This window comes from Rhopalosiphum padi, chromosome 2 (assembly GCF_020882245.1).
Source record: "Rhopalosiphum padi isolate XX-2018 chromosome 2, ASM2088224v1, whole genome shotgun sequence".
Taxonomy (NCBI): Eukaryota; Metazoa; Arthropoda; class Insecta; order Hemiptera; family Aphididae; genus Rhopalosiphum; species Rhopalosiphum padi.
Window position 1 is genome coordinate 9,088,026 of NC_083598.1, and position 17,433 is coordinate 9,105,458.

General features: G+C 28.8%; 1 protein-coding gene across 1 annotated transcript; it reads left to right on the forward strand.

The window, feature by feature from the left end:
- Positions 1-1,129: 1,129 nt before the first annotated feature.
- Positions 1,130-17,337, forward strand: LOC132920855 (protein SCAI). Its single transcript, XM_060983573.1, has 15 exons — positions 1,130-2,230; positions 5,031-5,126; positions 5,907-5,993; positions 7,039-7,137; positions 7,690-7,786; positions 7,993-8,150; positions 9,067-9,160; positions 9,275-9,388; positions 9,837-9,984; positions 10,045-10,131; positions 10,819-10,909; positions 10,985-11,139; positions 13,343-13,519; positions 13,618-13,718; positions 14,928-17,337. Exons 1-15 carry the CDS (start codon positions 2,124-2,126, stop codon positions 15,060-15,062), a joined length of 1,746 nt encoding a protein of 581 aa, XP_060839556.1. The 5' UTR covers positions 1,130-2,123; the 3' UTR covers positions 15,063-17,337.
- Positions 17,338-17,433: the final 96 nt, after the last annotated feature.

Consider the following 17,433-nt stretch of genomic DNA (forward strand, 5'->3'; position numbering starts at 1 on the left):
ATTAAAAATTATTTTGAGTAAATCATTTTTATAAAGCTATTCAATTATAACTTATAAATGCATTTCATGCATTATAATATGGACATTTTTATTATTGACGAGATGCATATTTTTTAAAAGTTAATGTAATAGTAATTTATTATTGACGAGATGCATATTTTTTAAAAGTTAATGTAATAGTAATTTATTATTTGGTGATATTTCATTACTTACATTTGTTAAATTTAATTGTAGTAATACTTGGTAATCTTTGTTTTTTGGTATTAACTGGGTAAAATTAAGACTGTTAAGTTATAAAATATTTTAACCATCTATACGCTTCTTATTTCTTAAAGGAATATAACATTATAAATCACATATACCTATCAGGAATATGGTTTTCTAATTTTCTTAGCTCGTAATCTGTAACGAGCCATGATACTTTTCATTGGTATACCTAGATATTTATAACTTAATAATCTCTTCCATGACTTCAGACATTTTATCCAAAAAATCGGTGAGCTTGTATTGTTATTATGTTTATTTGTTTTTTAAATAATAATTTAAGATTTGAGTTGTAGGTTGAATGTTTCTTTCTCTATTAATAAAAAAGTTTGCATTTCTGTCATTACCGATCACCTAACTTATAATTTACTTAGGTACGTTCCACACTACTAAAATCACCTACGTAAGTTTATATATTTTTATTTTGTATGGTCGTTATTATTTATAGCGCCGTCTCTTCATCTCACAAAATATCGTTATGAACTCGATGCGTGACGACGTTATAAGTTTTTAACAAATACTCGTCGATGGTAAATATAGTAATAAAAACAGTTTTTTTTCAACAACGTTTTGAATAAAAATCATAACTTGTGTCGACATCTGTTGGCGCGATAAACCAAAGCGCGCTATCTGTAAGTATCGCGTGCTTCGCATTGATAGCCGACATCGCTATACCAGTGCGTCGCGCGTCGCTGCTGCCGCCGCCGTCGTCAGCAAAAAGTTCACGGCCGTCCGTCGGCCGTGGTGGCGGCACCCCGCGCCGGCCAGATTCAACCCTTCTCGTTGCGGTGCAGCCGTCGACCGTGGGGTTGGTGAGCGGGAGGGTAGCAGTACAATCAATAACGACGCAACCCTTATGCGTCGAAGCCGGCGCGGTGGATTCGGCCGACGAGACGCGTCGTCGTCGTGGTCCGCTCACCGCCTACGCCGCGCCGCTACCGAAATTGAAACGACCTACGCGAGCGCCGTCTCCAGTCCGCCAACGCAACCACCCCCTCAACCGACGCACTGCTACCACTAGCGAAAACCCGCAAAACGCGTGCCACCGCGCCCCGAGATTACATTTCGTTGTTTCGCCGGACGCGGACGAACGCCGACCGAGCGCGCGCCGCAGCCGAACATCGATCCGTACACGTGCGTGGGCGATACGGCGCTAAACACATCCCCCGCCGCCCACGAGACGCGTCTCTCCGATCGGTGATTGTGCGATCGCCGTCGTTGCTCGCTCGCCGCACACACTACCGACGACAGTGTACACGGTCGCACCACTATCGGCTACTATACCGCTGAAACCGCCCGTGGCTGGTCTCGCGTGAGTATAATACGATCGTATAATAAATATAATATACACCTCGACAAAACCATTTACCTCCGCACGTTTTGAACATAAAATAATAACAGTCGATCGCGTTATGGTCAGCGTAGAATATTGAATTGCACATCGCACCGCTGCAACAATAATATCGTCACAATATCGCGTATCGTACCAGTGTCGCGGGTGCAGGTGCAACGGTCGTTTGGTCGGCGGTGACCGACATGGACCGCCGCGCCGAACCACCGACCAAATCGGGCGCGACGCGGCTCCGCTGCTGCTGCTGCTGCTGCTGTCAGACGACGGGACGGACTTACTGGTCGTCCACACGCGCTGCGGCCGTTCGAACACGTCCCGCCGCTAGTACGTGAGATCGCTGCTGCTGCTGCAGAGCTCCGGCGGCGGCGGCGACGGTGACGACGGTGACGACGACCATCACTGTGCGGCGAAGGTGCAGCGGGCGGCGGATGCGGCGACGTGGTGATCGCCGGTGGTGGCTTGTACCGTCACAGCAGTTCGTCTCTCGACACCAGTGTACGTGATAATTATGGTCGTGGCCGCAACCATGGCCAGCATGGATGACCACGAGCGGAAGATTGTCGTCGAGTTCTGTCAACTGCTCGAACAGTCGAAGCAGCTATTTAACGGGCTCCGGTAAGTGATGCGTTATGGTGCGTTTATGCGATACCGGCGATTGATTATATCAAAACCAGTTGGATCGGATTGCGTCGATGGTGGACGTCGTGCAAACGCGTCCGTCGTCATATATCTATATAATAAACGTATAATATTTTATAATTATACCATTCGTGATGATTGTATAATATTTTGTCTGTGCGCGGTAAACTGCGATACAATATTATAATGTTATATCGATAGAAGGATTCTCTTATCGCGGTCTCGCGAGGGGTAGTGTTCAACACGAGTATGCGTCATATCCGTACAAAACTGGTGTTATCGCGTTTTTATGTTTTATTCTTCACGCTTATATACGCGATCCAATAATCGACGTTATACTGCTTTTTGAAATCGCACGTCGCCAAACATACAGGGGGGGGGGTTCTTTTAAAAAAGAAATACGAACATAATAATTTTAGTACATAACTACGCATTATTGATACATCACGTATTTATTAATATATTAATAAATGCATGACGTCTAACAAGTCCAAAGGAGGGGGCAGTAAAGCCTCTCCACCACCAATGGATCCATCGATGCATATCGTACCGTGTATTGATGTCGACAATTATTTCAACGCGCTCACTTACACAGAGTAGGTTTAAAAAATATAAATACATTTCCGAGTATAATACTATTATATGTACCTACGTCATTATTATGACAATAATATTATATTGTATTTACGTCATCGTATGGCATTCTGCGCGTATTGTACAGCTTATACCTATTGTGCTCACGTTGTATAAAAACAGTTAAAACACAGACACATACACACATATACACACTTGTCTGTTGAAATAACAAAATACTATACCGTTAGTACGTTACCAAGCGACCATTACTCTGATTACGTTATTTCGTGTTTAGCGTATTTTGAAATGATGGTCTTACGAATATTATATTCAAACGTGGGACGTGATTTAGTCGTTGGTTATAGTGTGTTTGTGTGTGTATGTGTGGAAGGGTTTAAAAAAATAGAGCGAAACCTTCGAGCACGTACCGGGTGTCTTGTACGCAGGTATAATCGTATTGTATAAATCATTATGAGTACCTATGCACGGATTCGATTTTTTCCGTTTTCCACAAATCCGGGAATGTTGACATAATTTCAGATTTTTACTAGAGAGGTAAACGTTTTTTTACAGACCGTTTTTATCCCACACGTGCTAAATTAGTTTTACACGTATCATATTATTCACTAAATACTTAAGTTTTAACAACGTGTTAGCCTATATAGGATCTTTTTTTTAAATTAACTGTAGACATAACTTATTTATAAACATATTTCAAAAAATTATAACTAGTGAATGATACGATTTATACGTATGTAAAATAATTGTAGAGATACTAAGCGCTAATTACTCATTACACATACAATAGTAAATGAAGACAATAATAAAAGTACGTCAACTTAAAACGACATTCCAGTGATTTAAATTCTTCATTTTGATCAGTGCTGTGTACCTGTATATATTAATGTTATATAATTATATGTTCCCTTTCCAATAGAAAAAAATTATTTTGTTAGGTATATGTTTATTACTAATTGGTGGACACAACATATTTTTATTAAACGTTCATTGGGGGGGGGGGGGGGACAAGACGGGACATTTGCCCTGAAATTCATATAGAGTGTTGAACATTTTAACTCTTATTTTGATTTATAAACATTTCATCGATATTTTTACTTTAGTGTATGGGGTTGGTATTTGATTTCATATAATTCTAACACATTTTGTAGTTTACAAAGAATAGACTTTTTTTAATGTATTTTTTGGTGTTTGATTTCATTATGCCTCTCCCTGATAAATTTCCTGCGGGCGCCCATGTAAACGTTAATCGTTTAACATGCCTTAGGTTAGGCTAGGTAAATACGTTTAGTAGGTCTCCTAGGTGGCTAGGTTTCCATACATTAAAAAACCTTCAATGCTCAAATAATGTCTACTTACTAGAAACCAAAATTATGTAACCTATAAACAAATCATGTATTATGCCTTATGGTATATCCGAATATTCGATACTGGGATATATACAGCGAAAAAATCTAATATTAACATTATCAAATTCATTCAGTTAATGAATATATACTCTTAGTAACAGGTACATCATGGTACGTAACCTTCGACGTTATAGTAACCACTCACTTAAAAAATATTTAAGAAAAATAAACTCTTCTTAACTAAACATCCAACTATACAGAATATATCTCATTTCACTATACTAGACTACACAAATCCGTTGTTATCCAAGCTCTACGCATTTACAAACCCTTTATAACTTAACCTAACTTGAGTAACTTCACATCTTAAACGCGATTCGACTATACAAGGATCTCTTCTGATATTTTTAACTTATGCCACTTTACAACTAACAAATCATAATAAAATAAAAATATATATTTTAGCGCGTGAATTCAGAACTCGTAAAGTAGTCTCTCTGAACGTCAAAACGTCAATATTTATAATTGAATTAGTTAATTATTTATTCTATCAATATTGATGTGTACTGCAGATTATAAATATTTCTTAAAAAAAATAAAATATTATTATTTTCCACTTGCAGACTGCAGTATGTGTATCAATAATACCCTAAAAGAATCTATTATATTACTTATTTGTGATTATAAAAAAGGCTATTGCGAGTTATTCCTAGTAAAAAAAAAAATACTTCTGATCTAGTGATACGCACTAATTGTGTATTTTTTTTAGTCTAGACGTTAGTGAAATGGTTCCTAGTAAGATTTTAATTTTTAATTTTAAATCATATTTTCAGAGACCTTCCACAATGCGGTCAAAAAATCTGGCAAGGGTATTTCGGAAAGACTTTCGACGTTTACACGAAACTTTGGAAGTTTCAACAGCAACATAGGTAATTCGTAAATATATATTATATAATTATAATATAATTTTTACATTTAAGCTGCACAATTATTATAATAATTGGTCGTATATATATGCTACAAGAGGGATGACCATCAGGCGGATTTGTCCGTCAAGCCGTTTTGTTCGGTCTACTGCACTATAATACTGCAGGCTACCTATTAAATTTCAATTTGTTTTTTCATAGTCTAATTATTTTGATGTTACTATATACATTTTTATCAGTAAATAATAAAGTTATAACTATTAAATATAAATTTAATATACATTATGTATGATCGCTTAATTGTACATGGCATTATACGATTACGATTGAAAATAAAATACATTTTTTTCCTTGTTTACAAAAATTTTGAAATGTAAAACGTTTATCTCAATTTTTTTTTAAATTTTTTTTTTATCTAAAGCAAATAAATTTTTTAGAAACTCCTATCATAATACCCAAATAATCACACGTACAATGGTATAATGTATGCAAATTTATTATTATTATTTAATATTCCTTTCATGTGTTCAATGCTGAACAAAAAATATTATACAATTTAATCCTTATTTTTTTCGTTCGTTTTTACTTTTGACAATGCTGTTTGGTATTTTTTTAACAGCTTTTTGATGATATATTCTCAAGTTTAAAAATAAAAGATAATTTGTTGTACTATTATACTGTGCAGCTTAAAGTATTGTGACTATTAATATACCTAATATTATATTTATACACACCTTATAAGTTATATAACAAGTCTACCTCTATTTTAATATTTTGTTTTAGACAAGTGTTGGATACAAAGTATGGCTTAAAGCGATGGCAAATAGGTGAAATAGCCTCGAAAATAGGTCAACTGTATTATCATTACTAGTGAGTATATTCATATTTTTCAGTCAGGCATAAAAATGTCACATTATCCGATGAGCCCATAATTATTGATCCTTTCTATAACTTAACGTGGTGAAAAGATAAAAAAAAATCGTACAAAAGCCAACGTTACACAGGATGACAGCCCCTACATGGAAAACTAGCAACCTAAATTAATTTTGAATTCGACATTGCTAGGTTCTACTTAAGGTTTTAAGTGTTTTTTTGGGTTATTCTTATAAATTATCGGTCAAGGGTTTTAATTATATTATCCACTTTTGAACGTGATCTCGGGGAAAAAAACTACCGTTTTACACTATTACGTATTTATAATGTATATATTAATATTATACATACATATAGGTACCCTATTATAATGTATGGCAGTCACTCCATTATATAGCTTATTTTACATAATACGTAAAATCGATGCAAGCGCGGTCATACTTGGACTTGTCGGCTTATATGTATAGGATGTAACAGAAATAGTTAACAAATATATTTAACTAACTGTGTAATAAACTAATAACTTTTGTTCTTATCAATATTACGTATTTTTTTTTAAATTTATAAATAATAAGTTATAATATAATATCTTGATTAAAACAAATTTACAAGAATAAAAGTTATGATATAGTTAGTCATTTACACGTGTCAGTTATTTTTATTACACCCTGTACATAGGTTTTTACTTTTTTTATTTAACGGGAGTTTTAAAGGATTGGGGTATAGTTTTCAAGTATAAAACAATAGTGTCGTGGCATGTCTCTCGAGCGTGACGGGTCTATTTTTTTTTTTACACAATTCACTTATCGATTTAAAACTCTTTGGCCATTGTATAATATAAATTTTCATTAGGTACACGAGATCCGTGAAAAATTTAATTTAATATATACATTATATTATATAGGTTTGCACAAAACCCTCACATTTATTTACAATTTATTCTTATATCCATTAATCATTAATCCTTTACTCCATTACTCCATTAGACGTATACTGTATGTTATATGGAATAATTTAAATGTAATTAAATAATTCGTTTTAGCCTTAGAACCAGCGATACGAACAATTTGAACGAAGCGTATTCGTTTTATTCGGCAATAAGAGGAAGACAATACTATTCTCGAGTATCTCAGGAAGATAGGTAAGTTACAGTAAATTAATTTATAATCATCAAATAATAAACAATAGTAATAGTAATACCAAAAGGTATTCTAATTACATCAATTATAATATTTATGTCGAATATCCTATCGTAAAAATTATAATAGAATATATAATAGATACATTGAATAAAACGTATAATATAAGTTTTAATAAGTTTTATTTCATTATTTTTAACTATTTAAATTTAAAATATTTCCTTACATTAAAGTGATAATATATACAATATACATATAATGACATGTAGGTACATAATATATTTATGCATCATAGTTATATGAAATGACGAATAATATTTATAAATCTAATGTCAACTATACCGTAAATAGAATGGTTCATTTTCAATATCCATTAGTGTTTTAATGTTATATTTGTTTAATAGAAGTATCATTTTATCAGACATAATATTATATCCTGTAGGTCATAACAATATGTCAATATATGAACCTTATTAAATTAAATTTGTATAACACGAAGCTATTTTTGCATCATAATATTTTGTGATATTAATTTATAAATTTTATTTTTTCAGATCTGATCTAATGGTAAAAAAACTGAGGTACTACGCTAGGTTTATTGTGGTGTGTCTGTTGCTAAGAAGAGTGGGAGCCATTCGCGAATTATTGGCTGTACGTATAAAGCAATCATTTTTATTAATATCAAATATGAAAATATTTTAAGTCAGTTCTTATAGTATCGTTCGCTTTATACGCTTATTGAAGAGAAAAAAATCGATAACATTTTACTCAAATAGCATCGTTTTGTTTTTTATTTTTTACTCACATGTATTTTTTCTTATATCATATAAATTTGTGACTGTGTACTTTATGTTTAGGAGCTCGACAAGCAAATCGTAGACTACACGAGTACATACGAACCGGACGACCAGTTGGAATGGTCTTTGGTTTTGGAAGAAATCAAGACATTTGTAAAAGCCGATAGTATTGTAAATGTTTTACACGCTGACCAGAGCAGTGTCATACTTTCACACAGGTTAACAATATAATTTAACTAAACGTATTCATGCTCTGTGTTTACCTATGTAATAGGTTGTTACCCAGCTACAAAGGTTTTTAGCTTGTTTTTATAACTTATTCAATATCTATAACTAAGACCTATTTTGAAAACTATTAGCTCAAAATTAAAACTATAAAGCTAATCGCTGTGTGTCGTGATCTATGGTATATTATTTATATGATAAGAATCCGGAATAAACCTAAATTATTTCACTATTTCAAAGAATTTAAAAATCTAATACTTCAATTAATATAATATATTATGTATTTTATTTTGAATCGGTTTAATATATTTTACTTAAATAATATGATACACTATGTCTTATAAATTAAAAACAAATTATGGAGATATAACATATAATATTTAATATTATTTAAATAATTAAATTTTATATTGATTTTATATCAAAAACATTATTATCATTAAAAAAAAACTACCAAAGTACTAAAATTAAAATGATGTACCTACCTAACTGTGCTTCAATAATACATTTGAAAATAATATAATACCATAAAACGTAAAAATATTCAAAAGAAATTTTATAAATAAGCTGAAATCATAGAGTTCTCTAAGAAAAAAGCCCTTTAGGCTTCAAGTGAATAAATATAATGAGCTTTTTTATGGAATTCTTGGAGAATATACCATTCGCATACGTATGCATTGTAGCTAAGTGAATATTGGTTGCAGTACGTATCTGCAGTATTTACTACCGTTCAATTTCCCTCTGTCAACAGCCAGCATTTAATTTATTTTTGTATTTGTTACATCGCAAATGATACCATACAACGTACAAAAGCGTTAACGCATGATTCGTTTTCCTTATATGCGTTTGACACGCACATATGCAATAAAAAGAAACTTTTTCAGTGCTAGATACAAATTATGTTTACAGGCTAACACCGCTGACTACGCCACCGGTGGAAAAATCTACGATGATGAATCTCTCGTTGCAAGAAATCATTCTTATAGGAAATGCTTCGGAACAGGTGAACAATTAATCGATTTATATAATATTATAAAAAATATATGATAGTTAATAATATTAAACGATATGATATAATGATCAATACAAATTATTATATTAAAACGGTTTATTGTAGGTCAAGTTCAGCGAAATGACGATAGACATGTTCAGAATGATGCAGACGCTAGAGAGGGAAAAAAACCGAGACGAAGTTAATCACGTATCCGACCCCCCTTCGAGAGCATCATTTGTGAGTCATCCCGATCAAACGTGAAATTAATTAAATTTAGTTTTATTTTTAAATTAAAAACAATACATGGAATATTTTGCACAGTATACGTATACCAGTATACATATTAAATAGTACAAATTATAATAGCCCGTATCAAATTAATCAAAATGTTAAATAAGACATTTGTAAGTTTGATAATATTTTTGATTCCAATATCATATTTTATTACACAGTTTATTTTTATGTGGATAAACAGAATATATTAAATATTTTTATCTATAAAATATTATATTGTTAATGAATCTATATTATACAAAATACAACTATGCATTTCGATGCTATAGATTCTGCAGTGCAGTAGTATTACTAATTTCTCTTTGTTATTATAGGTATTATATAGGCATATTAATAATATAAATTATATAAGAGTATTGACTATTGACTAAATTTTTAATGTATTTTATAGGAAAAAAGTTACTCGATAACTAGTAATAAAACCTTAGCGTACCCAATGATGGCGAATCATGACGTGAATAGTTCAAGAAGAGAAAATCCTCACAAATATATACTTTATAAACCAACTATTACTCAAATAATGATGTTTTTAGCAACAGGTTTAAACATATCAATTTTATATATTTAATTTATTTTTAATTTAATATTTTCTATTTAAGGTTTTAAAGAGCTTCCTGCAAACGGTGTGCTACTAATGTACATTTCAGCAGACGGATGCTTTCAAACCTCAAAACACGTAAATGATTGTAAGTTAAATATTTTTAAATTAAATACATATAAGTTTATAAATACGTATAACTTATTCTAAAAGACACATATTGAATATTTCGTATGTTTATATGATGCATGTACGAATGTACGATGTACCTACTTATATTAATCTATACAAACTATAAAACTAATAATTTCTCAAAACGTTTTAATGAAAACTCAAGTATAAAAATATTATCAATATATCAACAGTCGGTATTGTCAATTTTAACATTTGAAAATGTTTATCACTGGGTAAAACTCTTAAATTATGCTCGATAATAAAAATAATAAAAATACTAATACATTAAAATAATAAAGAATATATTAAATACGTTATAAATAAGTATATATACATATAAGTCAATACAAGACTAAATTAAATAATAATAATTTGATATATTTTTTTTGATTTCATCTAATAATTTTATCATCATGAAATGTTGATTGACGGAATCACTATAACGTAGGTATAACACCAAGTGACATAAAGCATTGCCTACATAGTACATATTATGATATTTTTATTCTATACTTTGTCATTATTCATAGTGAATAATTATCTAGGACACCTCATTCATTGAGGTACATTATTATGCACAGATATATGTTATTATTTACATATGTCTTGCGTGATATACATTTAAAGTGTAATTAAAAGCTAATAGATAATTGTTTTTCAGTGGGTTATGACTGTGGAGGAATCATGGCAAGTAGCAAACGAGAAATGGAACTGACCAATAAAAAAGGTGTACATGTAAAAGAGATCCACTGGTGAGAATTTGTATAATGTTCAAACCAATCTATTATTTCAAACATTAAAATAAATATTTTTTTTTCATCCAACAGCTTATATCCTGGAGATCTTTACCCGTTCACTAGAAAACCATTGTTTGTAATTATCGATTCCGATAATAGTTTTGCCTTTCAATACATACCGAGGTATTTCGGCCATCCGTTCGTCGTGCTCATGTCTCCCCAAGAGTTGCCAGATAAACTTCACGGTTGGAAACATGATATATAATAAATAGTTGATAATAAAAATATAATAATATTATTTCTATAAAAATGGACGTATAGGTAGTATGAATTTTGTTGTGTTTTATCAAAATTCTAAATTATTATTCTGAATCATCTGTTAACAAAACAAATATTCATTTTTTTCATACACCAATATAGGGTGATTCTTTTATCATAAAACGCTCATTATTTTAAAAAGTATCTATGTTTTTGAAAATATTTTTTACATAGTTTCAAGTTCTTAAAAAACAACGTTTTTAAGTTTTTTACTTTTTTTAATGACAACAGAGTTTTAATTTCATATCCCAAAGCAGAATAATTTTCTGTGTATTATGATACATAAAAATCGAATTTAGGGTGAGTAGTTTTAAGTTTATGATTATGAGTTATAAGTATTTAAAGTTTTGATGCGTGGAGTGGCGTCGTACGGGGTAACCCCACAAAATGTTTGTCCACTACTCCGTTTGTCTAAACTTTAAATACGTATAACTTATAAACTACTCGTCCTAAATTCCACGTTTATGTATCAAAATACTCAGAAAATTATTCTGATTTGGAATATGAAATTAAAACTCTATGTTGTCATTCAAAAAAGTAAAAAACTTAAAAAAATATAAGGATAAAAAATATTTAAAAATATAATCTTTTAATAAAAACGTTGTTTTTTTAACAACTTGAAACTATGCAAAAAAATGTTTTCAAAAACATAAATACTTTTTGAAATAACGAGTGTTTTATCGTTTTATGATAAAAGAATCGCCCTGTATTTTTTTTCTATGTACTTCAGAACGGTGCGAATAAATAGTCGTGACTCGTTATATAAATAGCTTAACATTTATCTAAATATTTTTAAAAATAAATCATGTACTTACGAGTATAGAAAACAATAATATATATTTTACGAAGAAAAGTTGTAACTAAAATTGTCGAAAATTTTATGTTTCTGTAACTACATCTTATGAGAAACCTTTAATTAAATTTTCAAAATTGTTGATCTAAAATAATACTTTTTAACAATATTTATACGAAGAACCAAAAAAAGATAGAAAATTTAAAACGCTTACAATTAAATATCTTATAATACATTAAATATTTTGAAAATTTAATTTTGTAAGAAAATTATAATTTAAGTGCCTGATAGTAAAATGTTCAAATTTCTGTAGTTATTATTTTTTGAATAATTAGAAAATATTCACATCAAAAATCTATAAGATAGTTCGTTATTATTTATAAGTTTGAATGTTATTGAAGTTTAAAATCCAATTGCTCAAAAAGTTATAAATAATTTATGTGGATTTAAACTAAACTTTTTTTTAAATTGTTAGTAAAAAAGACTTATGAGGAATCTTTTATTTTATCTTCAAGTTTTTACATCCACAAATAAAAATTGTATGATAAAAAAAAAAAAATTTAAATAAAACTTATACAAGTCTAAAATATTAAATTTCAATAAATAACCAAGTTTCTAGATATTTTGAAAATTATATCTCATTTTATAGATTATAATAATATAAATATTTGGGTGAGTATTATGTTTTTGTGTAAAAATATTTGGTTTTAATTTTTTCAGATTATTTTAAAATTTACTAAACATTTTGAATTTTGGTCTTTTCATTTCCAATTACCAAAAATGTATCAACTAGATCTTATTTTTTACCATAACAACCCTCAAAGTCAAGTATTGGAGTAATTTTACTTCTCCAAAGGGCGATGACATGATATAACAAAATAAATATTTGATTCTTTAAAAAAACCCGCTACACTCACAATCTTTAATATATTTTTCATTGAATTTTTACGAAAACAATTCTCTCTTTCTATTTTTAACTGCATAACTTTTTTTATATATATTAATGTTTTTTTTTAGTTTTTAACTCTACTATAACTTGGATAAACTATTATTTAGAATCTTGTTGGTACAGGGTTTGTTTAGTTTTTTTTATAGTTTACGATTGAAATTAGTAATAGCAGACTAAACAAATCGTTCACAAAATATATAGATAGATCGACACACAACATAAACCTTTAGAAATAAATAACATTTAAATGTCGTCAACTAATAAATGTCTCAAGATTAAATTACCTTATATAGTTTTGTGTTATTATATTATTATATTAATTAATTTAAAAACTATACATTTTAAATAGGTGTGTGATTTTTATTAGACTATTTATTTTTTTCAACAGAACAACTACAACACAACGGAAGTTTGTTCACGTTATTTTTGCATAGCCCTTTGACTGCATTTTGTCTCATATGTAATATCCTAACGGTTAAAATGCATTTATGGGAGAGGGCCAATTCGTACGTAGATAGATTCATCACGGAAGCTAGCCGTCTGTTTACTAGCAAAGTGAAACCAGGTAAAAAATAAGTTAAAATAATATAAGATTCCAGAAATAATTGTTTTGTATAACTTAATGTCTTAATATATAAACGTTGTTTATTGTTTTTATTTCAGACGTGTCTTACATACAGTTCTTTGGTGACGACTTTTTACGGCTATTATTATTGCGGTACGTCTTTTGCCACGTTGTACTTCGTCATCATCGAGCATTTATTGTGAGTTAATGACCATGTTATTATTTTTATTTATCGTCATTCTCCATAAATAATATAAAATTATTCATTTTGAGTAAACTAAATACGTATTATATATTTTCGTTATTATTTAACATAAAATGTACAATTATACCTTTTGGCATTTAATATTTATAATCTTAAAAATTACAAGTTGGTAGAGAATAGTATACAGTATAGTTACATACCACACATGCCATAAGTATATATTATATACAACATACTTATGTATTAAATATGTTTTAATTTAGACATTGGCATAAACAGTATTTACAAATTATACGCATTGTGGAAATGTTTTACGATAATGAAATGTGCTATTTTTGAATATACTAAACATAAACATATTATATATTAACTTTTGCAAACACCATACCAATATGCGGAATCCCACGGATCTCTGAAAATGTGTACCTAATCATAAAATCGTTTTTAAATTGGATTATTTATTAAACACATATTTGATTTTAAAAATCCCTAAAATTTCATTTCACTTTTATATTACATGTTTTTCTTTTATTAATCCACGATGTAATAAAAAAATAAAAAAATTTATTAAATAGGTATAATTACCTATATAATTATTATTTAATCAAATTATTTATAAAAAAAAATACAACTATTAATATTATGAATATATCTTTGGCAAGATAACTTTTGTTTTTATTCTTGTATTTGTACAATAATATTATTATTCAAAGTGGTATTCTGTGATTGATTAGCGTTATTTCAGCAACAAAATCTAAAAATAATTTTTCTTCGGATGTAAAAGTCTAATAAATATTGAAACCAACGTTCATAAAAAAAAAAAAACATTCAGTTATAATAGTGGCAATAGTGCGTGCATATTATACTCAAATAATATGCTTCATACATTTTAGACCATCCACATTGCACAATGCACAAATAATATTATTATAAATTACGAAATTTGAACGTATTTAATTCTAGTTTCTACGCAATAACTTGAAATGCTATTTAAGAGTTTTAAGTTATTTTTTTAATTCATATGTGTGATAATTATAGATTATTCGATTATGTACTGTTATTTGTACTAATGTCTACTATTTGTTCTAACATATGAACTTATAAGTTATCATATATCAATCTTACTAATAAAGTACATGTATTACCTACCTATATATATAGTAATAGTCTTACAAACTAATAAAACATTTTCTCTGTTTTTAGGGAGAACAGTATCTTCCGCGGTGTCAGCCGCCTTTGCCTTTGGCCAGCTTTTTAGACGAGATATCTCTGAAAAAATACGTCAGAGAGTTGGCCAAACACCTGGACGTTTTGTCACATTTCGAAAACTTCGAATGATCCTCACGACCCACTATTATTATATTGCTCGGCGGTCGTCAACTTCTTCCAGTATAAAAATAATGATAATTATTATTATCATTATTATTATTATTATTATTATTATTATTATTATTATTATTGTTGTTATTTGATTATAATACATAGCGTGTAGTATACCATATATTATAATACTATGTTTTTATAAATATTGTATAAATTCGTGAAATTCGTGTGTGACCTATACCTGCATATTGTGTGAAAATTGTTCGGATACGATGTATGTCAACGATATTTAAATCTATTTTAAATCTTGATTTCGACCAAACGTACGTAAAATGTGGTGATATTATTCGTCTAGTTTATCCCACAGATTATTTGTTTTGTTTTCAATAACCAGAGTTCGATATTTGTTCTACATGCCTATATTATATACGTTCAGTTAAATAGTAGTATCTAGATTAAAAAAATATAATATACATATGTATATTTATATATTTTTACAATATATGTTTATATGTATATATATTATATATTTAAAAAAATACTAATTAAATATTGATGGTATAATATATGTACATTATATTTATACATAGATGAGATGATTCACTAAGGATGCCCACATCCCCTTTTCTTTAGTAATCGAATTATTCAAAATCTAATTTTTGAAATTATTAAGTATACTTAACGACCATATTTCCGAATACTTAATAGTTTTTGTACCATTTGAGAAGTGTTTTATGGTGATGCAAACTTCTGTATTTAAAATTCAAACCACCCTTCTTTACTTTAAAGTTTAAATTAATCAGCAGATCATTTTTAAGAATTTTGATGTATCTAAATAAAAACTCGAACATACCTATAGTTTCTGAGTTATTTAACAGTATGTATTAAGGATAATAAGTTTGTGATTATAGGTTTTAGTTGGAACTATAATGATTTAAAAATTATAGTAATTAATATTAATCTATCCGAATTTTAAAATTTTTAGAAATTGTCTTAGTATTATAAATATTAGTTTCAATATTATATTATCTATTTTATATTTTTGTAAAACCATTTTTAAAAAGTTTTATTCTTGGATTTATATCTATTTTAATAATTTATAAGTTACTCGTTTGAATTTCAATTTCGATCAAACATTTATATTAAAAATTAAAAAAAAAATGATTTACTGAATAATTTTAAGTAAAATAGAGGGTTCTCATCTAAAAATAGAATTTTTCACTATAACAAGATACTCATTAAATGGTATAAACAATTCAAGTATTCAAAAACATGTTTTTTTTTTAATATCAAAAATTAGATTTTGAATAAGTGTATTTAAAAAAAATAGGGAGGGGGCATGTTTGAGGAATCACTATGTATTATAATTTATATTACATTGTATCAATAATATATAATTATTATTTTTATTGTTTAGGCCCTAATGGCTTAATTATTTGTTCGTATAATCTGTTAAAAACTATTTAACTCCATCGTAAAATATTTGAAACTTAAAAATGTGTTATGGTTTAATCAAAATACGTTCGATCGAAAGTACAATAAACGTATATAAGCGCTAATAAAGCCTATAATGTTTAAATACGTGAATAAAAGTACCAAACTACAATGTTATATTATTATATAAGTTATGTGTACCAATTAAATTTGAAAAAAACTGTAACACTTTTCTTTTTTTAAATTCTAATAATAAATAGTTTAATTTTTTTCTAAATTAATAAATCGATTTCCAAATCTTCCATTTTGTACTACGAAAAATCTCTTAAAATTGCATTATATACAAATTGTTAGCGAAATAAAGTACAGTATTTTTTATAAAATTCATTAATCTATTTATATTATAAAACTACTTGGTTTCAAAAAAAAAAAAAAAACATTGCTGCTTATAAAAACCAAATACCCTAAATTAGTTTTATTATACAAATGTTTTATCGTCATTATTATTATAAACTATATTATTGTTTCTGTATACTGTTTCTTGTAATCCCTATATTCTCACATGTTATACTTCATGGAGCTGAGTACGATTTACGTGTATCGTGTTTATATCGTGTATGTACTGCTGATGTAAATGCGTGAGAAATGAGTATGTACTACTCAAATATTCATAATATATATTATATATTATATAATTTAATGTTATAAGCGCAGTATGCAATTGTTTATTATATATACTCAATAAATCAGCCGAAAACTGTTTACTTTTATATAATATATTTTCAAAAAAATGCAATACATTTGTCCGTTCTGTTTATAAAAATCAATATAGAATTTTAGAATTTTGTTTGAATAACTTGACCGTTAAATTCATATCATCATTATCTGTATTGTTACCTTGAGGGGGATAGACATCGCGATAATTAAAATGCTGCGATTTTCATTTTCGATC